At 36.6% G+C, this 24,657-nt stretch overlaps 1 protein-coding gene across 3 annotated transcripts in view; it reads right to left on the bottom strand.

Moving 5' to 3' along the window:
* LOC115217885 (CST complex subunit CTC1-like) overlaps positions 1-24,657 on the bottom strand; it is a 133,560-nt gene that overhangs the window by 103,186 nt on the left and 5,717 nt on the right. For all 3 annotated transcript variants that reach the window (XR_005001454.1, XR_005001453.1, XM_036507832.1), the window contains exons 2-9: positions 23,823-24,224; positions 22,159-22,252; positions 20,923-21,034; positions 15,293-15,358; positions 12,714-12,783; positions 8,906-8,989; positions 6,751-6,843; positions 4,055-4,144 (exon numbers count right to left, since the gene is read on the bottom strand). Coding sequence is in view for 1 of the 3 variants with exons in the window: in XM_036507832.1 (XP_036363725.1) it covers positions 4,055-4,144; positions 6,751-6,843; positions 8,906-8,989; positions 12,714-12,783; positions 15,293-15,358; positions 20,923-21,034; positions 22,159-22,252; positions 23,823-24,224 (1,011 nt within the window). In the remaining 2 variants the exon portion in view is untranslated. The remainder of the gene's footprint in view (positions 1-4,054; positions 4,145-6,750; positions 6,844-8,905; positions 8,990-12,713; positions 12,784-15,292; positions 15,359-20,922; positions 21,035-22,158; positions 22,253-23,822; positions 24,225-24,657) is intronic.

Genomic DNA, 24,657 nt, shown 5'->3' on the forward strand with positions numbered 1-24,657 from the left:
ATATGCACCTAGAAAGATACATCATTACTCATGTCAACGCCTGAATCATGCACTGATTTTAATAGCATTAAACTGCAGGTTATTATCCTCAGACCATCTGTATATTGCATCCAAGTCCTGTCACAGGTTTGCAATATTTCCTGAGTATTGTATCCTCTGAGAGACTTTTATGCCTGTATAGCTAGCAACAGTGGCTATTTGAGCAGTTGAGGGCATGTGTGAGAGGGCCACTATGAATAGCAGTGGCCCTAAGACAATGCTCTATGAAACACGACTCACTGTTTGTGTTTCATTAGAGGTGGCTCCATTGGCCACCACTACCTGACTTCTGTCTTTTATAAAGTCATGTAGCCAGCGGAGTTCTTTGCCTCTACACCTATAACCAAGAAGACAGTAATAATTGATTACATCAACATCAAAGAAAATATAGTACTGGCCATAAATGAGGTGAATGCAAAGTCTGCTGGCTCTGATGGATTCCCAGCAATCCTTCTCTAGTCATGGAAACAAGCCCTTGCAAAACCAGTGCAACTATTTCTCATAGCTTCTTTGCAAGTGGTAAGCTCCCAGGCAAATTGAAGGAGGGAATAATATGCCCTATCCACAGATGCAAAAAATTGAAGTCCTATCTCTTTGATCTCACACATCAGCCATGTCATGGAACTGATAGTCTGCAGGAAACTAATTGCATTCCTTGAAGAGAATGACTAACTGACTGATACCCAGCATCATTTTCAAGCAGATAGAAGCTGCCTGACACAGCTCTTACAGCACTATGACTAGATGTTAAAGTAGCTGCTCAATACTCAAATTTAGACATGATATATCTCGACTTTGCAAAAGCCTTTGATAAAGTCAGCTATGGTGTGATATGTCACACACTGCATGGCCTCAGCATAGTTGGAAAACTTTATGGCTAGTACTATATCTTCTTTGATGTCAATGTAATCAATTATTATTGACTCCTTGGTTACAGAGCTCTACTGGTTTGTTTGCTTGTATCCTAAGCAGGTAGTGAAAACACTTTTGAACTGTTCATTCAGTATTTCACTCATCCTCATTGGGTTTCCTGTGAAGGAGCCATCCTTTTGGAAGAGGAGTCTTATCTTGTAGCATACTGAGGCCATTGCTTTGGCAAATTTAAAGAAAGCTTTAGGGTCAGACTTAATATTTTCTATAACCCAGGCCTCCTTGTCTGCTCTCATTTTTCATGGGACTGATGCAAATTTTCTCAATCTCCAAAAGTGTTGTTTTCAGGTGGGACTTTTCACTACTTTTGAGATGTTTATCTGGGCAGTTTGTAATCTTTGTCCATTGTCTCATAAGAATTTTCTTCTCCCTAAGTATCTCATTCTTGTGTGTGTTGCCCTTGTATTCTGGGGCAGATTTGTCACATGTGGCTTGCATTATGAACATGAATTGTTTGAGTTTCATGTCAATGTCTAGTGTGAAGAGATAGGCCAATCCTGTTTGAGGATCCCTTTTTCAATTGATTTCCAGATAGCTTTACGAAAGTTCAGACTGGAGAAATTTCAGGTGCTTCATATAGGCTACGTGGCTGCAGGCACCTTTGGTCCAGACATAAACAGCTCTATTATGTTGTGATCTGATATTAGTGTCGGTGTCACTTTCACATTATGGATAATGTCCATTTTATTTGTGAAGCAGAGATCCACTATATTATTTGTCCTCGTTGGTTGAAGCACAATTTAGGCACAAGGCCAGTAATTTCAGGGAGGGGCAAGTCTATTACATCAACCCTAATGCTCAACTGGTACTTAATTTATCAACCCCGAAAGGATGAAAGGCAAGGTCGACCTATGTAGAATTTAAACTCAGAACATAAAAACAGAAATGCCACTAAACATTTCGCTCAGCATGCTAACAATTCTGCCAGCTCACCATCTAACAATAATAATATTAACAAGAGCACTCAGAGAGCGTAAACCTCCATCAAGGCAACTTGATCAATCCCAATGGTAGTTATGGAGTGTGAAGGTGGGTGTGCAGGTCATGTTTGTAATGCTGTGTGTGTCATCTGCAGTGAGAATAGAGACTGTTTTCTCTATGAAGGCCTTTTTTAGTCTATCCACCTTTATATTGTCTTTACGACCATGAAGGTCTATAGTGAAAAATTTATCCATGCATGAAAGAAAATGGAAAGGACCTGCATATGGTGCTGTTAACAGAGGTTTAACAACATCATTATGCACAAAAACCTGAGTCCAAGAAGTAAAGCTTCCTTCAAGACAGAGCTAGAAATGCAATTGTCAAGTAGGTAAGAGGTTTTAAACAGGTGCAATATATTTAAAATTGGTAAAACTAAAAATTGCCGGGAATAAATTAAATTTATTGTGACTGCATATGTTAGTGTTATTTAATTTTTGAACGATTTTGGTGCCGTTTGTTTATGTAGTTTGATTTCTTTATGCATCAGTTTCTACTAAGACAGTGACGCGAGTAAAATTAATAATAGAGAAACAAAGATAAAACTTTAGAAAAGCAACGCCACCACAACTTACATGGAAACCATGAGCATGCTTTCAAGAGAGATAATCAGAGATCATAATACTTCATGTAAAGTAAAGTAAATATAACAAATAATTCACAATTCTTGTCGAGTACCAGATCGATCCCAAAATCTAATCAGTTCGTGCTAGTCACAAGACCAAACATTCCTGAAAGTTTCATCCAAATCCATCCAGTGGTTCTTGAGATATCTTGTCCATGTACAAACAAGCAAGCAAACACAACTGAAAACAATACCTTTGCCTTTGCTAAGGTGGAGGTAATAATAGTAATGATTTCTAACAGAGATACAAGACCAGAAATTTAGGAGGACGGATGCAGTTGAGTAAACTGCCCCCTAAGTACCCAATACTTATTTTATTGACTATTGAAAGATAAAATGCCAAGTTAATTTTGGAAGGATTAAACTCAGAATATAAAGGTACATACTATGTCTGAGCAGTGAAGAATTTTGTCCATTGTTCTACTGATTCTATCAAGTCATGCTCTTCATAATAAATAATAAGGATTTCTTGTACAGTCACAAGGTTTGAAATTTGGAGGAGTTTAGTCAATACCATTAATGGTATTGACTAAAAGTCCTCCTCCAAATTAGTCTTAAACTAATAAAGACTAGTACTTTAATTAATGACTCCAAAGGCAGACTCATGATCAAAGGCATTCCAATCATGAGCATCCCAGTTTCAGGCATGTATAGAGGGCACTTTTGGACCACAAAGAAGGAACTTCAAGATCACTTTGATGATACATACACCAGATTTTTCATAAGGGCTCAAAACATCCCATGGTATAAGTACAAGACCAAAGAGGATCATTATAGGAACAGTCTACCCATCACTATTATTGTAGTCCCAAGTAGGGTAGATTGTGTCAACCACTGCTATTGTGCTGAATACTGGGCCATATTGAATGTTATATTTTGCAAACTACAACACCCTGATACAGGACTTAGACTATTCAACAACACTGATGATACTGGCAGAGAGAACAACATGAAATTGAGAATCTGTCAAAGCTGAAGAGAACAGGGATTCCTGGCATAATGTGGTGAAATGCATTTTGGTTGTGGTCACTTGAAGAAGAATGTATAGTGAAAAGATTGACAGGAAACAACTTGACAAGTCCCTTAACCTCTTGGGGGCTGTTGGGGTGCTGCAGCCATGCAGTGTCTCTAGGGCAAGAAAGCCTGGAGGAGCCCATCCCTCTCCAGGATAAACTCATTTCTACAGCTGAGTGGACTGGAGCATGAAATGAAGTGTTTTGCTCAAGAACACAACAGACTGCCTGGTCCAGGGATTGAAACCACAATCTTATGGTCATAAATCCAAAACCCTAACCACTAAGCGATGCGCCTCCACTAGTGGTACTCATTTCTACAGCTGAGTGGACTGGAGCAACATGAAATGAAGTGTTTTGATCAAGAACACAATGCATCACCCAGTCCAGGAATCGAAAACACAATCTTATGATCGTGAGTCCAACACCCCTAACCACTAAGCCATAAGCCTCCATGGAAACAACTTACCTCATAAGAAATGGCATCAGAATGTCTGGAACAAGTTGGTTTCATCAGCTTCACAGATTTCTCAGACTGTAGATTTTCGTGTAAAATTTCCTGAAGAATATACATATATATGTGGAGAACTGGCAGAATTGGAAAAGTGAGAGGGAAAATATTTTGAGTTATTTGGTCAAGTCTCTTGACATTCTGAGTGCAAATCCTGTTCAGGTTCACCTTGCTTTTTATCCGTCCAAGGTCACAAGAGCTTACTATAATACAACTTGGTCACGACATACTTTTCCGACTTGACCAATTTGCCTCTATATTTGCAATGCAAGATATATCTAACACTTTTAAAGAAAAGGGAAATAAAAACATCAACAAATTTTGTATTAATCATCATAATCATCATCATTTTTATGTCCACTTTTCCATGCTGGCATGGATGGAATGGGTTGTATGGGCCTGAGTCAGTTCTTATTTGGAGATTACTTCCCTTCATGATGGGTTGGGGACAAACATCACACTCACATTTAATGTCTTGGTATGTTCCCTTTAGCTGTGTTGTCTTCCAACTGCCATTTTACAGGGCAACAGAAGCACAGGCATTTCTCAGCCACACAGCCACACCTGCACTTCTTTCATTGGCTCAGAGTATCATGCAGTGAGATTAAACTCAGAATACATGGCTGGGAAACAAGCTTCTCAACCATGTGTTCAACATCATCATCATCATTTAACATCTGTTGTCCTTGGTGGCATGGGTTGAACAGCTTGACTAGGCTGGCCTGCTGGAAGGCTGCATCAGGCTCCAGTCTGATTTGGCATGGTTTTCTATGACTGGATGCCCTTCCTAATGCCAACCACTCTGAGAGTGTAATAGATGCTTTTACATGCCACTGGCATGGGTGCCATTTGCATGACACTGGTATCTGCCACAAATGCAAATTTGCTTGGTTTGATGGGTCTTCTTCTCAAGCACAACATAATGGCAAAGGTCTTGGTCAGTGCTTCCATGAGGCCCAACACTCGAAAGGAACTCAGCCACTTTGTCTTTGTCAGGCCCAATGTGCAAAAGGGACTCAGCCACTATGCTTCGATGAGGTCTAACGTTCAAAGGTTGATTTTTTACATGCAACTAGCACAGGTGCACTTGGCTTCATGGGTCCTCTTAAGCAGTGCACATTGCCTCGTGACCATACCAGTGCAGTCGTCTCTCTTGCACACCACATCTGATTCCTCTTATGCCTAACTTTTTTCTCAAGATACTTACACTCTGTCAAATATACACACTGACATTGCACATCCAGTGAAGCATACTGGCTTCATTTCTCTCAAGCCTATGCATGTCCTCGACTGTTATAGCCCATGTTTCACTGACATGCAGAATAGCTGTTTGCACACAGGCATCAAACAATCTGCCTTTCACTCTGAGAGACAGGCCCTTTGTTGCCAGCAGGGGTAGCTCTCTGAACTTTGCAAAACCTAATCTTATTCTCACAGCTACACTCTCAGAACATCCACCTCCACTACTAACCTGGTCACCTATGGAAGCTATCTACTACCTCTACCTTGCCCCTCTGGCAGTTGATGGAGTCTATTTTCTGCACATGTTCAGCATTTATTATGCCTGTGCATCTTCCACATACAAAAGTTAGTTTCTAAATTCTGTTCTGAATTCGATTTCACTGTACAACACCTTGGGCTAATGAAACAGATGCAGGTGCAGCTGGTGGCTGATAAGCTTGTTTGCATTCTATGTAGTCTGAGGTCAGTCCCATTGTGAGGCACTAGGAAAAGCATCTCCTATTATAGCCCTGAACCAATGAAAGCCTTGTGAGTGGATTTGGTAGACAAAAACTGAAAGAAGCTGTTGTACATATATATACATATATATATATATATATATGTAAAATAATATGTGACAATTATTCTATAACCAAGATAAAACTCTGAGTTTTGGATGCCAAGGTGGAAATCCACAACACCATCTCTTCAGTTATCTGGCCAGATAACCGAAGAGATGGTGTTTCGGCATCCAAAATTCAGAGTTTTATCTTGGGTATTGAATAACTGTCACATATTATTTTACAGATAAATTTCCTCTATTTACATAATATTGAGGTCTCTTTCTTTCTTTTGTTATCTTACCGTTTTTACCAATATATATATATATATATATATATCTCTTTGTGTGTATTTTTATCCAGATGTGACATGATAGTGGTAAACAAGCATCATTGTCATACAAGCAAGGTTGTCTTCCATGAAAAACATGTCTAGCTATGGAAAAATATTATCTTGCTTGGAAACTGATGTTTGTAACAGGAAGGGCATCCAGCTGTAGAAAATCTACAGCAACAAATTGTGTTTGACCCATGCAAGCATGGAAAAGTGGGCATTAACGACTGTTATGATGATGAATGAGTTTGTTTTATTGTTGCACCATCACAAGTGAGGTTGACTTCCCAGCAAGACCAAAGAGTCGCCTGTAACTTACAGTGTCCGAATTCACTGACTAACAACAGAGATGTTATCTCCTTGCCACCAGTAACACTAAAAAGAATCCCACTTATTCATGTTGTTTCTATTTGTTTCTCTTGATTCCCCACAAAAGTCAGCGAGGAAGAAAGTCTGAGAGAGAGGGTGAGAAGAGTAACAGAAGAGAACCAAGGTGATACGAATGAAATGGGAAATATCTAAAGTACTTATGAAATTACCTTTAACAAACAAACTGAAAGTTGATAATCATTTGTTATATGCAGCTGAGAGGTCTTGGTTGGAACATACAGGGGTGTCAGTGAGTTCATAGCCTGAAATTATATCAACATAGAATGAAATAATACCTTGCTGTTAACAAAAAAGGAACAATATAATTTGCAACAGTGGTCCCCAACCACCAGGATGCACCCAAGTAACAGGCCATGGAGCATTTGGTACTGGGCCACACAGACAGAATAAACTTTTAAATTCTATTTCTATTTCATTGACTATCACAGTCTTGTGGGTGTTTTTGAACTATATATAATACATGTAATATATATATATATACATGTAATATATATATATATAATTAAGATTCAGTTGAATTAGGTACTTAAATTGAGGCACCTTGCCAGATCGGTGTAGTCAGCACAGCTCCAAGTTAGGTGAACAGAATGTAAATAAGTAAATGTATTGATAACTGTACATCCTTGTTACTTATTTACATGTGTGCGTGCATGTCGAATTTGCCACTGGCTTATTTCAATTCTGCAGCAAAGTTTGTTGTGACTTCTGACACTTCTGAAAATGGTATAGGAGCAGTAATGCTACAGCAATATGAAGGCAGTGGTTCATGTCTCACATTCTCTGATAACCGCAGAGAAAATCTATAGTCAAATGGAAAAAGAAGTTCTTGCAATTATTTTTACCATTAAGAAATTTCAGATATTTGCACGGTAGAAGTTTTAGTTTACAAACTGATCACAGACCATTATTATCAATTTTGGGTCAAAGAAAGGAATTCCTACCCATACTGCAAATAGATTGCAGCACTAGGCTATGAAATTGTTGAATTACAACTTTAAGATGGAGTGCATTCCTTCTAAGAAAATTTGACATGCAGATTGTTTATTGCAATTAATTCCAAAGAATGTGGAACCACTGGAATATATGGTTAAAGCCACATTACAATCAGAAAAGGAAATTAAAAGTATTATGTGTAATGTCATTCAGGAGTTGCCAGTGACTGTACAAGATATAAAAAGTAAATCAACGGAGGACAACTACATCATAAAATTGAAGGAAACCATGAAAAAAAAAAAAACAAACACGAATGTGAACCATTTTTCACTCTGTGACAATGTATTAATGAACACACAAAGTGTGGTAGTAACTACTGCACTACAGAAATGTGTATTACATGAATTTTATAGTGGACACCCTAGGATGTCAAGAATGAAAGCTTTGATGAGGAGTTACATGCTTTGGCCAACAATGGACCAGGACATTGAAAATTTGGTGAAATCATGTAGAGGTTGTATGCTAACAGCCAAGGCACAACTGGTGAAATACCAATCAAGGCCTGACTGAGACTGATAGTTCATGGTCCAGGGTACATATAGACTACGCTGGACCAGTGAATGGCACGTACTACTTGATCATTGTTGATAGCTTTACCAAGTGGCTGGAAGTATGTAGATGCAGTCAACCAACCTCAATGGCAAAAATAAAGTTCCTGCTCAAACTTTTTGCTCAATACGGTGTTCTGGACACCATAGTAACAGACACAGAATTTACAGGATATAAGTCCAAAAATTTCTGCAAAATACAAAAATGCTAGCAGAGCTATGCCAGCAGATCACAAGGCCTCCCATGCTAGACTGGTCAAAAGGTAGGGGCCAGACTAACATGAACCACCTTTTCCCAGAGATAAAAATAGGTTTGTATAGGGTCAAGACCCATATCTAGAAAAAAAGTAAAGTTACAGAAGCATTGATGACAATTCAAAACCAATAACGCATGAAAGAAGGCCTTCCCTTGGAGAAACAGATGACAAGGTGCAGCAAAATATCACAGGAAAGCAATATCCTGCATTATGCATCAGATGCTGACCTGGAACTCACCAGGGAGGTGGAAGAGAGAACACCCTAAAAAAAGCTGGAGATCAGATACTGAGACTGAGCTTATAAAGTAGGGATCCAACTGAGAAGTAAAAAAAACAAAAGCAGTGGAGGGAAGTATTTGATGGCCCATGATTCATAGGGAGTGAAGAGCTGAAATAAAATGAATGGTCCTATTTTTACCTTTGATCATGAGATTGTTGATCAGTGGTGACTTGCAAATAAACTATAATCCAACAGCAAAAATAGTAAAAATAAGTTTTATACTTACTGTTACAATATTTGTTGGCTTTAATGAAGTGAATACATAACTTTCTCCAACACACACAAGTTGTTGCCAGTGTAAATGTAGGTTCTAAATAGAAAACAATACACATTTTTAATGTTGTTTTAATAACCAGGAGGATTGCTCTGCCAACTTTATTTGACCACGAAAGGCAGGCAGTTTTCCTCTGAATTTTGCTCATAGTAAATGAGTTTGTAAGATGGAAAAAAAATTCAAAAGACTGGTTATTGGCATTTTTCTCTTTAACCAAACATTCATCAATTTCAAATTCCATTTGAAGAGGAAGGTTAGGGTGGCAAGAGAGGTCCTTCCACCGGTGAATTTACTGCAAGGCAAATAGGAGTGACAGGAATGGTACTCTTATCTACCTGAACTTCATCATTTGCAGGTATCTGCTCATCATATGCCAGCCAAATTCCACTACCAACAATATATAGGTAAAACATGTCTGTGGCTTTATTTCAGAGAATCCATCAATGTAAATACCACAGTAATACAGCATTCTAATAATACATTCACATTAAGTAAGATATAGAGATTACCATTTGTTATTAATACTACTTCTGTCACTAATATTTGTTTTTTTAAGAGCCTGCTGACTCTTTTTATTACATCAGTGACTGAACAGTCACCATTTTGTGCATTAGTGTCTCCTTGCCTTGACAATGTGTGATAGTCGTAAATGAGTGTCACTGTCATACAAGCAGTGCCTTTCATTTCCAATATTTTGCCAAAAATATATATGGCCATGGAGAAATATTACCTTACTTGGAAATGGGTGATGGTTAGTAAGTGGAAGAGCATTCAGCCATAAAGAATCTGCTTCAAAAAACTCTATCCAATACATGCATGGAAAAGTGGGAATTAAAAACGATTTGTTTTATTCTATTAACTTACATAATAGTTTTCTCATTACCATTCTTTGTTTTTTATTTGTTTCATATACCATTTTATTCGCCCACTTAAATTCAATTTCCAATTCATTAAACTGGTATGTATATGTACCAAATTGTTGAACATGTTTCCAATACAATAGTGACAAGTAGAAAACAGTGAAACTACATTACGTTTACTTCAGATGTAATTCTTTTACAAATATTTTATTATAACTTTCTTTTTTATACAGTATCATATCACTCATACATCTTATCTACTCAACTGTTAGGCAAATTTTCATTACAAACGCACGTGCAGAGCATGGTGAAACTGTATTACATTATATTTTAATCAGATATTTTATCACTATGTGTGCTTCCCAGCAGCCTTAGTATTAATAATGTTATTATAGAAAAAAAATGATGGTACAATAACTATGTTTTGGTAATAATTTCCATTTACACAGGCACTAAATTGTTGAAATATTTCCATTACAAATGTGCACATTGAGCACAGTGAAACAATATTGTTTTAATTATTGTTATAATATATTTTTCTTTACTTGCATTACTTGCCATTAGCCTCATCCAAACTACTTCTATCACTACCAACACCACTTCACTCTACTACCTACATCCTTATCTCTTCAATCATTATCAGCAAAATTACTAAGACCACAACCACCACTAACACTGACACCACCATACCACAGCCACCAATATAAATATCCTCATCATTTCAGTATTAATTTTCATGCCAATGCACAATTAACACGTTTAAAATTCAGCATCATTCTGTAAATCTCAAACTTTGTGCATCTCATCTTAGAAGCTAAACATTCCAAGCTAACAGTACGTTCCAAATGCTTTTCATTGATCAGCCTCAATTAGATATCTTCCATAATAACTGAGGATTCTTTAGATACCCAACATATATCAACCCTTCATGTCACACTGATGTATTAGTCCTTCATATATGGATGTCTTATCTTGGGTAGCTATGTATCTTCTCCACAGCAAAACATCCCTGCTTTCCTCTGTAAAAATCTCCTCTCTACTCTCTCAAATACTCCTCTCATTTAGTCTAAAGGACTTTTTCATTTTTCCCCCCTTTTTCCTTTCTTTGGTCTTGTCTTGCAAGTAGCTTAGCTACTTCACTAGTGTCTGTGGCATGAAAAAAAAGAGCATCAAGTACACACTGTAAAGTGACTGGCGAAAGGTATCAAGCCAATGAAACCATGCCAAAGCTGATGTGGAGTACAAAGCAGCCCAGTGGCTCACCAGACCCTGTCAAACCATTCAATCCACGCCAGAATGGAAAATAAACATGAAATGATATGATGATGTCTAATTCAGCCAGTTGTATCAAATGACAGTCACTATCATCATCATGATTATCATCATCATTTAACATCCATGTTCCATGCTGGAATTGGTTGCATATTTTGAAAAGATCCAATGGTTCCAAGGACTGCTTCGTGCTTCAACATCTGCATTGTTTCTATGGCTGGATGTCTTTTCTATCACCAACTACTACTTTACAACATGTACTAGATGCTTTTTTTCTTCCCGTCACCAGCACTACTGGGGTCACCATGTCTATGTCAGCCTTTTATATTATACAGCTATACAAGCCCATCATAACATATGGCTGCATCAGACTTCATACAGCTACATCAGCCCTTTGTATCATGTGGTTGTATATATATCATTAAACATACTTCTCTTGCATACATCATACAGTAGCAATGATACCAGATACGTTGCTAAAATTTGTATGGAAGGGTTTTAGTCAAATGAATAAGTTTCATGTCTAGTTGTTATTTACAATTACCTAAAGCAGATTCTGAACACACATCAAACAGGTACTTAGTTAAACTAAATAATGAGAGACAAGATAAAAGACACATAGGATAATGTGGTAACTTGATTAAATGTCATTTTTATAGTTTCAGGTTGATCCATACATTGTTAGTGAAATTGGGTAGATAGAAGTGATATAGAATCCAAACTGGGTAGATTGTACTTATTACAATGATTCAACTTGAGAAATATTGGACATTCAAAACCACTTACATGTTAATTCAGGATCAGATTAAACAACTGAATCCTCATTGTCAACTGACAGGGATCTGCCATGCCATCATACAAAAGTGAGTCAGAAAATTATGCAAATAAAAATTGCATTATTTTCTGATTCACCCTCAAGTAGGTGTGTGTGTAATATACATATAAATATATTACAGTAACACATACATGAAGGTGATTCAGAAAGTAATGCAATTTTTAGTTGCATTACTTTCTGACTAATCTTCATATTTTATCTATCTATCTATCTATATATATATATATATATATATATGATCATCATCATCATTAAACGTTCATCTTTCATGCATGCATGGGTAGGATGGTTGACAGGAGCCAGCCAGGTAGAAAAACAGACAAACTACCCTAAGCTACTGTGTCTGTTTTAGCAGGGATTTTACGACTGGATGTCCTTCCTAACACCAACCACTCATATATATTTTAAATACACAAAGCATATACATTAGTATATGTATTTAACGATATTTATTATACAAGAGATGCTTTTACTTCGTAAATATATATAAACAGACATACACACACACACACACACAATAGGCTTCTGCACAGTTTCCATCTCACAAATGTCATTTGCAGAACATTAATCAACCCAAGGCTATGATAGAAATTTACCCAAGGAACCACATTGTGGGGACCTAAACTAGAACCACATGGTTTTGAAGCAAACTTCTTGACCATAAAAATATTTCTCAATTCGAATCAGTGTAACAAGTACAATCTATCCAGTTTGGAATCTATACAGCTTCTATCTACTCAACTCCTTAACCATATGAAAATATCTTCACAAGTGTAACAAGGAAACTGCTTACTTTCACAAGAATGACAATGGACTTGTTTCCTTTGACGAGTTCAATAAAAAATACAAGGTCTTTCTTGATTCTGTCAAAGAACAAATATAAATTTGCAGTAAATAATAATTATGACATTCATTTCTAAGTTTCAAAACAATTTCTATAGAATAAATAGAAGACTTCTGGTGAAATAGCTTTTTTTTTTAAGTTTGTCATGGCCTTTGTTCCTGGTTACAGCCATTTCACTTCATTTCATAGGCCCTGCGAATACCCTCGTGTTTTGGACATGACTTTAAAGTGCTTTCGGTAGTGAAACACTGGTTCAGGAGTCCCAGAGTCTTGAGGAGTGTGGAACCACCTCTTACCCACCAGTGTTCTCAGGTCCACTCTGACTCAGAGTAGTAGCATTTATCGGGCTCCCAACTATGGTTAACCCTTTCGTTACCAAACCGCCCAAAGCCGCCCGAAAAAAATTTTGGTTTATGAGACCAAACCGCCCAAAGCCGCCCGAATTTACCTATTCATATTTAAATGAGAATATCAGAACAAATCTCTTCAGTACATTCGTGAAAACACGTATTATGCTTCGTAAACAGTTCAACTACAGTTTTGTACAATAATCGAAGTGTAATTTTAATTCCGTGAATTTTGGGAGATTTTTTTCCGAAATTTGTTCCTATTGTGTTTTCAAAATTTGTAATTCTGACAAAAAATGGATACGAATTTCATTATATCAAGCAGCGAGTCAGAATTCGAAGGATTTTCTACTGAAGACCTTCATAAATCTAACTCTATGACTGAAAAAAAAAAGCATGTGGTATTTGATAATGAATCTGATGTTTCATTTTCCGAAAGTGAAAACAGTGAATCTGAGATCTCCGATAGCGATAAAGAAAACGAATTGGCACCTGAATGGAGTGAAAATTTAAAAACTGTTTCTTTCGGAGATTTTTCTGAAGAAACTGGACCAAGCCACAGACTTTCCCAGAAGGGTAAAGCCTTAGACTATTTCTTTTTACTTTTTCGAATGAGCCCATTTGAAATCATTACGACGAAAACGAACCGTTACGCTAAACGTAAACAAAACAAAAGAAAGGATAGTTTGTTATTTCCCACAACCTTAAATGAAATTAAGGCCTATTTTGCCATAAATATTATTATGGGTATCAGAAAGTTACCCAGAATAACAAATTCTATCGTAAAATTTTGTTGTATACCCAATTGAATATTAGCTAATAACCCATTTTCTATAGCGATGTTTGAACAAAATTTTAATAATTTTATATTTTGTGGAATTTACCTGTATCTACCTACAATTAGAGTCACTTTGTGACAAAAATTATAGTATAGAATTGGTTGAGAATATTTCATTAAATTATCTTCCAAAAATCAGATTAATATATCGATAAATAAAAAAGTTATAGTTGTTTAATGAAACCAGACTAAATTTATGATTACGTTAGAAATTAATTGAAACACATAAGGGGTGTAATTTGGTCAGAAATATAGTAACGAAAGGGTTAATTAGCATGAAAACAGAGGTCATTTGTGAAAATGGGAATATACAGACTTAGACCAAACTGCAGGTGACCTTTTGGCAAAACCTAGCATTTTGTAATCACTAGATGGAACCATGTAATGCAGCATGGTGGATGTGAACTATTTCAGAAGATCAACTTACTGAGTCAATGGCAAATATCAGTAGAGGTGGAGTGGATGAACAGTCAAAAGACTGCCAATGGCCAGGATCAGCCAGAAAAGTTTGAAGTTTGCTTTGATTTCTAGATAGAAGCAAACAGGAAATAACACTTACCAAAGGCAAAGAAAAAAAATTGTTACACAGTGTAATATACATGAAGTGAAGTCCGATGGCTGTAGTGAACCAGCCAGGTTTTGCTCTGACCACACTTTCTTTACCCAACCTTTTCTAGGGGCTTCCCCTTTTGGGGTGAGCAGTGCTCTCTGAAAAAGGGCTGGTCAGACTCTCACACCACCACCTCAGTCTGCTGGTGCTTAGGGTTCAGCATTGACTGTGACCATTAGGAGCAATCACCTGTGTGCAGAGCTCTTACTAGCAGCTCCCAGTTACTTATATCAACTAGCGTTACATTCACTCACACCTCTACTTCAGCTTGTGGGTGCTCAGGGTTCAGCATCGTCTGCGATCATTTGGAGCAAGCTGCCTGTGTTCTGAGCTCTTGCTGGTAGCTTCTAGTTACTTACACTGACTACTGTTACATTCACTCCATCACCACAGGTCTTCCCACTTCTCTGAACAAAACACTTTGGATGGTGGGTAAGGCAGTTGGCATCATCCCTACATTAGGGTCTTCGTGTCAGGTACCAAATGATGTGCAAGTGTACAAGAAGTAAGGTTGACAATGAGGCTGCCCTGCAGTAATAGCTCACTTACTAGCAGACACCCAACTGCTGTCTGATGGTATAGACTTTTAACTTGGAAGAGATGTTCATAGGTAGAATACGTTTGATGATAAGATCTGTTCTATCAGTGATCACCTGGGGTTAAACAACCAGAACAACAGCAATAAGTTTTCAAAGAAAATGAACCAAAACTGAATCAAAGGAATCCTACTTACTTTCCAATCTCAGAAACAGCAAACACGGTGCCAGTTACAGAGATATTGCTCACATTAAACTTGCCCCTGTTCAATTACAAGAAGACAATTTAATCAGCATTGCAAATACAGGGTTAATTAGTGAGAAAAATTATATTAATTACCTATGTATTTGGCCAGCTTCATATTACACATGCACAGTCACAGAACAAGTCGCACAGGCAATCTTTCTCTCCCTTTCTCTCTTTTACACACACACACTCAAAGTCACAAATACAAACACAATCACAGAGATACTAAAATAAATGATCACACACACATACACACACATGCATGCACACACACACACACAGTCAATTTATCACATCCAATATCACACACAATTACATGCATTTGATCACACACCGAATCACTATACTCCTACACAACACAACAAAACTAACTCTACACTGCTCTACATAAACCACTCCATCCTAAACCACATGAAACACTACATGTTTTCACTACTCTATACAACTCTGTCCCAAGCTACACTGTAAAACTTACAACTCTACACAGCAAAACATTTACATGTATACTCTATCCAAAACTAGATGACGTATTGCTCCACAATGTTCTACACTGCCCTACATATCTACACTACGTTTCTATACCACATTAAACATTATTCACAGATATTACATCAGTAAAATACTCACACATACCTGTATATGTGTATGTATTTCTCTATCTATCTATCAATCTATATCTATCTATCTGTCTGTCTGTCAATTTATCTATTAATCTATCTATCTCTAACCATTTACTTATATCTATTATTTATCTATTTCTATCTGTCCATTTATCTGTATCTATCTATCTATCTATTTCTATCTGTCCATTTATCTATATCTATCTATCTATCTCCATCCATTTATCTATTTCTATCTATCTATCTATCCATTTATCTGTTTCTATCTATCTATCTCTATCTCTTTATCTATTTCTATCTATCTATCTATCTATATCCATTTATCTATCTATCTCTATCCATTCATCTATTTCTATCTATCTATCCATTTATCTATTTCTATCTATCTATCTATCTATCTATCTATCTATCTCTATCTATCTATCCATTTATCTATTTCTATCTATCTATCTATCTATCTATCTATCTATCTCTATCTATCTATCCATTTATCTATTTCTATCTATCTATCTATCTATCTATCTATCTATCTCTATCTATCTATCCATTTATCTATTTCTATCTATCTATCTATCTATCTATCCATTTATCTATTTCTATCTATCTATCTATCTATCTATCTATCTATCTCTATCTATCTATCCATTTATCTATTTCTATCTATCTATCTATCTGTCCATTTATCTATTTCTATCTATCTATCTATCCATTTATCTATTTCTATCTATCTCTATCCATTTATCTATTTCTATCTATCTATCTCTATCTATCCATTTATTTGTTTCTATCTATCTATCTATCTATCTCTATCCATTTATTTGTTTCTATCTATCTATCTCTATCTCTTTATCTATTTCTATCTATCTACCTCTATCTATCTATCCATTTATCTGTTTCTATCTATCTATCTGTCTATCTATTTGTCTATCTATCTCTATCCATTTATCTATTTCTATTTATCTATCTATCCATTTATTTATGTCTATCTACCTATCTATTTATCTAATAATCTATTTATCTATCAATCTATTTATTTATCAATTTATGTAGATGGGTGAATAGATGGATTAGTAGTCACAGGTGTAGCTGTGTGGTTGAAAAGCATGCTTCACAACCATGTGGTCTCAGGTTCAGTCCCACTGTACAACATCTTGAACATGTGTCTTCTACTATAGCCCTGGATCAACCTATACCTTGTGTGTGGTTTTGATTGATGGAAACTATATGGAAGCTCAGTACACAGCATTGAATAATCACAACAATGATGAAATATGAATGTCTATCGCTCCAAAAAGAGACCAGGCGTGAGTTGTGTTGCTTGCCTATGACTTATTTTCAGGAGTTTTTAACACCAGGCACATTGAGAATATATTCTTCTGACACATAAAAAGCACCATCCGAACGTGGCCGTTGCCAGTGCAGCCTCCACTGGCTTCTGTGCCAGTGGCACATAAAAAGCACCATCCGAACGTGACCGATGCCAACCCTGCCTCGAATGGCTTCTGTGCCGGTGGCACATAAAAAGCACCATCCGAACGTGGCCGATGCCAGCACCGCCTTGACTGGCTTCTGTGCCGGTAGCACATAAAAAAAGCACCAACCGATCGTGGTCGATGCCAGACCCCTCTGGCACCTGTGCAGGTGGCACGTAAAAAGCACCCACTACACTCGCGGAGTGGTTGGCATTAGGAAGGGCATCCAGCTGTAGAAACACAGCCAGATCAGACTGGAGCCTGGGGCAGCCCCTGGCTCCCCAGACCCCGGTCGAACCGTCCAACCCGTGCTAGCACGGAAAACGGAAGTTAAACGATGATGATGATGATGATGATGATGATGATGATGATGATGATGATTCCTAAAACGTAGCCAACACACACACCTTGTGTATGTGTGCTCAGTTTTGTTTATATGTGTCTGTGTGTAAATATATATTATATGGATTCATGAATGTGTATTTGAATGTGATTGTATATTAGATTACATCATAAATTATAATTTATAAATATGCTTACATATAAACACATGCAGAGTGTAATGGGTAAATTGTCACCATTTTATACTTGTAATTTTGCGCATTGTTTGTTTTTGATTTTGTCAACTATACAGTATAGTAGGATTAGTTGGGCACCATCTGTGAGAAAAACAGCACCAGGATGCAATTCACTCAACCAGAAATTTGGAAATGACAAGCTGTACTGCTTGGCATTCACGCCAGAAGCTCCAATTCAAATATTTCAGATTGTTTGGGTGTCAATCTGAGGACATGTACCAAGAGTGATAAAAATCAAACATCCAATCAACATAATGGTGTTTGGAGTGATCACTAGTGATGGCGACATTATGCCTCCGTTCATCATCCAACATGGCCTCAGACTCAACATGGAGGCCTACATCAAGGGCCTGGAGGAGGTGGTGCTGCCCTGGGTCAAGAGGGTGGCTGCTGGAAGACCCTATGTCTGTCAACAGGACTATGCACAATGTCACTCAAGCAGGAGGACCCACTCATGGTTGTCAGATAATTTCTGCAAACCACATCACCCCTAACATCTGGTGACCTAAGTCCCCAGGATGCAACCCTCTTCATTATTATGTGGTGGATACAGTTGAGTGAGAGTCTAACAAAACTCTTTGTAACACCAAAGATGAACTGAAGGCAAGGATTATGACAACATTCACCAACTTAAACAAGGAGACCGTCCAGAAGAGTTGCAGGAGATTGCAAAGTTGTCTGGGGGCTGTGGTTGAAGCCAATGGTGATTTTATAGAATAAATTTACTCTTCAGTATTTCCAGATATTTTTATGCAATTTTTGTAAATGTATCTGTATAAATCAGATGTCAGTGTTATTTTCATTTTTGCATAATTTAGATGGCAATATATTCAGCATACCCTGTATGTGTGTGTGCATGTGTATATATATATATGCATATGTATAGACTTTAGTTTTATATGTATGCAGACCTCTCAGTCAAAACAAATACAGTAGAAGTAGCACTCAGCAGTAGTGAGAAATAAATAAACTTCAGGTTAGTTCAAATATGTTTGTGGCATATTTTAACTTCTAAAGGTATTTTCACTGCAGTTTACTGTGGAGAAAAACATCCTTGCTTATATTAAAAGGTGTAAAAACACCTCATCTGCTCAGTGTTGCTCTCTATCAGACTCTTAGATATGTTTCTGGTTCCTTAACCTTCTTCAGGAGATACCAAAGAGAGATAATCCGGAGTAAATTAAAATGCCATAGCTTAATAATGGAACAGTCAATACATACATATATACATACATGCATATGTACACACACATACATATATCAAAATCAATTACAAAGAATACAGAGTCTGGTACATCTTCAAATTTTTCTTTTAATTTAACAGTTAATTAGACAGCATAATTAGTTAGTTAAAATGACAATTTATCCCTATATACTCATCATTTTATATATATAAAATGAAATTAATGTATATCAGAAGAACAGAGGTTTGCACATCCAAGTTTTATTTTACAGTTATTTACAAGGTTCTTCACTTAGATTACATGTGTTTCTACTGCAAGCTGCTGTGCACTGTTAAGAATGTATTTTGGTGTTAATTATCAGTGCAATTTCAACAGGGTCGTTTATTACTGCTGTTCAGATATCCTCTGAAGAGATTATTTGATCAACAAAAAATATTCCCTTATAAGAGAATCATTTTGGTCAATCCTTTATAACTCTTTTACTTGTTTCAGTCATTTAACTGTGGCCACGCTGGAGCACCGCCTTTAGTCAAGCAAATCGACCCCAGAACTTATTCCTTAGAAGCCTAGTACTTTATTCTATCAGTTCTTTTTGCCGAACCACTAAGTTACGGGGACGTAAACACACCAGCATTGGTTGTCAAGTAATGCTGGGGGGACAAACACAGACGAAAAAACATATATACACACATACATATATATATATATATATGCATATATACGAAGGGCTTCTTTCAGTTTCCGTCTACCAAATCCACTCACAAGGCTTTGGTTGGCCCAAGGCTGTAGTAGAAGACACTTGCCCAAAGTGCCACACAGTGGGAATGAACCCAGAACCATGTGGTTCATAAGCAAGCTACTTACCACTCAGCCACTCCTGCGCCTATAAGGGAATAATTTTAGTGAATCTCAAAGACTCTTCAGATGATATGTGAACAGCAATAATAAACAACCCTAATAAAGTTGCACCGATAATTAACACCAAGACGCACACTTAACAGTGTGCAGTGGCTTGCATTAGAAACACATGTAGGTCTAACTGAAGAATGATGTAAATAACTGTATAATAAAACTTGGATGTGCAAATCTCCATCCTTCTGATATTCATTAATTTCATTATTTTCTCTACAGAAACTATGCACTCCTTATAAGGTCATTTAGATTTACCAAGTGAGGATTAATCGAGTATAGTAAATTTTAACTAACTCAAGTTTCATCAACGCTCACTGTGGCTAGCCAGCGTTGACAACTAATAAGAGCAAATACGGTAACCACCAGGATTATATATCCCTCAAAACCATTTTTGGAGATATATATATATATATATATATATATATATATATTATATATATATATATATATATATATATATATATATATATATATATATATATTTACAAAATAAAAATTCTAATGCCAAATATGCCGAAAAAAAGACAAAATTGTCAATAGCCATTATAATTTATGCGTCTCGAAACAAACCGATAGAAATTTCTAAAAAATCCATTATTACCATATTGATCCCTTATTTTGTAAATTATTTATAAATTTAACCTTTAAAGGTATTTTTTGATATGCTGGCCATTGATAAAATTTTTTTCTCAAAAAAAAATTTTATCCTACATTAGTTTTATATATATATATATATATATATAGAGAGAGAGAGAGAGAGAGAGAGAGAGAGATGGATGGATGGACGGACAGATAGACAGACAGACACAGATACCTGTTATATAGCAAAAGGAGGGCATCATCAACAAGAAGAACATCAAAAGTTTGCTTTGGAAGGATGGCAGATCTAGTAAGGAGTATTGGTTCACCTACAAGCTCCAAGTATCCTGAAAATAATTAAATAAAAAAAATAAATCATGTATGTTTTCAGGTGTATCAAATGTTAATTAAAGTGAGAATGATTAATAACGAAGGCATGAGACACAATTACTATTCTCTTAAATGATGTCCTTCTTCATTGCATTTGGTTCTGTCCTGGTTGTGGAGAAGATTTGCATCATGCAGATGGATACATAGTATTAGTGGTGGTGTTGGTGGTAGTGGCAGTAGTGGTGATAGTGGTGGTCGTGGTGGTAACTGCAATAGTGGTGGCAACTGTGGTGGTTGTGGTGTCGGCTATGACAGCAGCAGCAGCAACTGTGGTGATGGTAGCAATAGTGGCAGTGGTGTCAGTAGTGATGGAGGTAGTGGTGGCAACTATGGTGGTAAATGAGGAACGGGGGGGATACTGAACTGAGCAACAGATTAAGCCAACCACTCAGTATTTTTATATAAAGGCCAACTGACAAATTTCTGCAGTTTTCATCTTGGATTTGTATGATAGAAGAAGACAACAAATTCTGTTAAAAATTTTCATAGCAAAATTTTTATTCTTTACATACATAAAAGAAAAAACAAACACTGTTGTTACTACAAACAAAACATTGAGACAGTTTGAAGATAATTGTTCATGGCTTGATGTGCTTGAACCAGCAGTCAAAACGTTGGCCACTGGTCATTGTATTATTGTTGCCAATCATTCATTGCGGTTATAGTCAGCAGCTGTCCGCATCTGTTGCCATCCATCTGCCTTCTCATCTCTACTGCCTCTCAGTGCTCTCTCTGCAGCAGCCCAAAGCTCTCTGTCGAGTAGTCACAGTATATCAAATTTATACTGATTGATAGGCTAAGAAAGAAGCACACCAAAAGATGAAATTGTCACCGAAGCCTATCCAACACAAAGTCGTGATTAGTCAGATTTGGGGATCACATGGGTAATATTCTAGTGAATCATGACATCAGGTGATTGCTGAATATTCCCATGACAGATTAAATCTAGCCTATGATAGCAAGTAAGAAAGTTGCCAGAAGTGTTGTACAGCAGGATCAAACCTGCACACAGCAACAAAAAAAAACAAAGAGGTGGAACAATTGACAGCGACTAAAATAAAATAATGTAGTCAGAACTTACCAGATTTCTTAGATGTATAAATGACATTAACATTTGTAACCAAGATCCATTTATCCACCAGACTATGCAGTTCGTTGCATCCAGAGATGCTTAGCTGAAATAAATAAAAGAAAAAGGTACACACTCATATAGAAAATGTGATGTCATGGTCGTTGTTGTTGTCGTGGTATAAAATGTTTACAATATTTGACTTATAGAAAAGATTATAATGTAAAATTTTTCTAATGCAAATTTGTAAATGAAAATAAAGTTCATTTGATAGTTGAAAGATTACTGAATGTTTTGATACCCATATGTCAAAATCAGCAACTCTGTTTTCGAATGCATAAGGAAGATACACACACACAAACTCTCATTTATATATTTGGAAGACGTCCCTGTCTGTCGTTCTCTCTGTCTGTCTCTCATATTCCGTGTGTCTAACTCTTCCTGTCTCCTCCCCTTCCCTGATATCAGCCACCCTCATTATGCCACATTTCCCTAAACCTAACACTTTTGCACCCCTCTCATTTCATCATGTAATAGCTCAACTCCCATAGTCAGTCCATTATTGATTTTTATTGAAATCCAATCAGCCTATAACTGAAATGGATGTTAGTTCAACATGTATACAACGTTTGGTGAAGATTGGTTCCATGGTTTGGGCAGCGAGATGATAACAGGCAGACGGACAGAGAGACGGAGAGAAATAGCCATTTATATATAAGATATATATATATATCTTGTACCATTGCCACTTAAAATGCACTCATGTTGGTGTCGTGTAAGATGCACTCATCCTGATGTCACATAAAATGCATTTGTGCCAGTGCCACAAGCACATAGAAGCACCCAGCACACTCTGTAAAGTGGTTGGCATTAGGAATGGTATCCAGCCATAGAAACTGGACAGACCTCCGGTAATCAACTTCTGTCAAATTGTCCAACCCTTGCCAGCATGGAAAACAGACATTGAACAATGATGCTTTTGATGATATATATATATATATATACTGATTTCTACACCAGGTCATTGGTATCACTGTGTAAAGCAACATTTTAAAACATCTTTAGAGGTTTATGAAGATTCATATTGTGCGTGTGAGTGTGAGTGTGTATGTATATATATATGTATAATTTTCATCATTATTTAGTGTCTACTTTCTATGCTAGAATGGGTTAGACAGTTTGACTGGAACTGGTAAGTCGGAGACCTGCATCAGGTTCCAGTCTGGTTTGGCATGGTTTCTGTGACTGGATGCCCTTCTTAATCCACTCCAAGAGTGTAATGGGTGCTCTTAATGTGTCTCCAACATTGGCCACGACTACAATTTCACTTGGCTTGACAAGTCATCTCAAGCACAGCATATCACAAATGGTCTCAGTCACTTGTTATCGCTTTCATGAGGCCCAATAAATATATATATATATATATATATATATATATATATATATATACACAACAGGTTTTTTTTCAATTTTCATTTACCAAATCCATTTACAAGGCTTTGGTCATCCCAGGTCTGTAGAAGACTATTACCTAAGGTACCACATGGAGCCAAACCCAAGGCTGTATAGTCTACATGTTGATTAAATACAAAGCCATGCCTGCACCTATACACACTAACACACACACACACATACATACATATATACATACAAACAAAATAATTTGAGAAACTTACATGGCAAGGAATTTGAGAAGTTGAGTCTTGCAGATGAAGTGTGTTGAAAATAAGACCTCTATCTGATAGTGGTGTTTCGTTTTGAGAAGACAGAAATCCAAAAAGAATTAAATCTTCACACGGTAGACATTCTAGACTGGTATCATAGCTTTTAGATACACAATTTATAGAACATTCTATATTTCCAGATTTGTTTAAAGGAAGAACTAGTTTGTAATGACAAGTGTATTTATCAAAAATATTTTCAAGACAAGCAAATTGCAATGTTAAAAGCTTTACAGAACAAATGTTATCAAGGAGTGTCTTTAGTACATCAGGAGCTGGTGGTATTGGGCAGGAATCTTTGGGAATAAATTTGACTCTGTCATAATGACTCAGGAACAGGTTCAGGAACTGTTGTCCCTGAAAAGCAGAATAAAATAAAAATTAAGAATAACAAACTAATATGTAATTTGGTATTCAATATTATATGTGTGTGTGCGTGTGTTTGTGCGTGTGTATATATATATATATATATATATTGGGTCATGCCATAAATAATGCTGTTTTTTTTATACTTCTTTTATTTTTCAAAAAATAAACAAAGTTCTTTTTTAATCTAAAATATACTTTCCCTTCATTTTCTGCAATGCTCTTCCATCTATCTAGTAGACTTGTAAAGGTCTCTTCCAAAATTCATTTCATCATGATGAAAAATACTCCCCCAGTACTATTCTGACCTCATCTACAGAATTCATGTTTTTTCCGTCCAAATGATTTTGAACACTGCGGAATAAATGATAATCAGATGGGGCAATGTCCGGCGAATATGGTAGGTGGGACATCATTTCCCATT

The sequence above is a fragment of the Octopus sinensis genome, linkage group LG12 (assembly GCF_006345805.1).
Source record: "Octopus sinensis linkage group LG12, ASM634580v1, whole genome shotgun sequence".
NCBI classification, from domain to species: domain Eukaryota; kingdom Metazoa; phylum Mollusca; class Cephalopoda; order Octopoda; family Octopodidae; genus Octopus; species Octopus sinensis.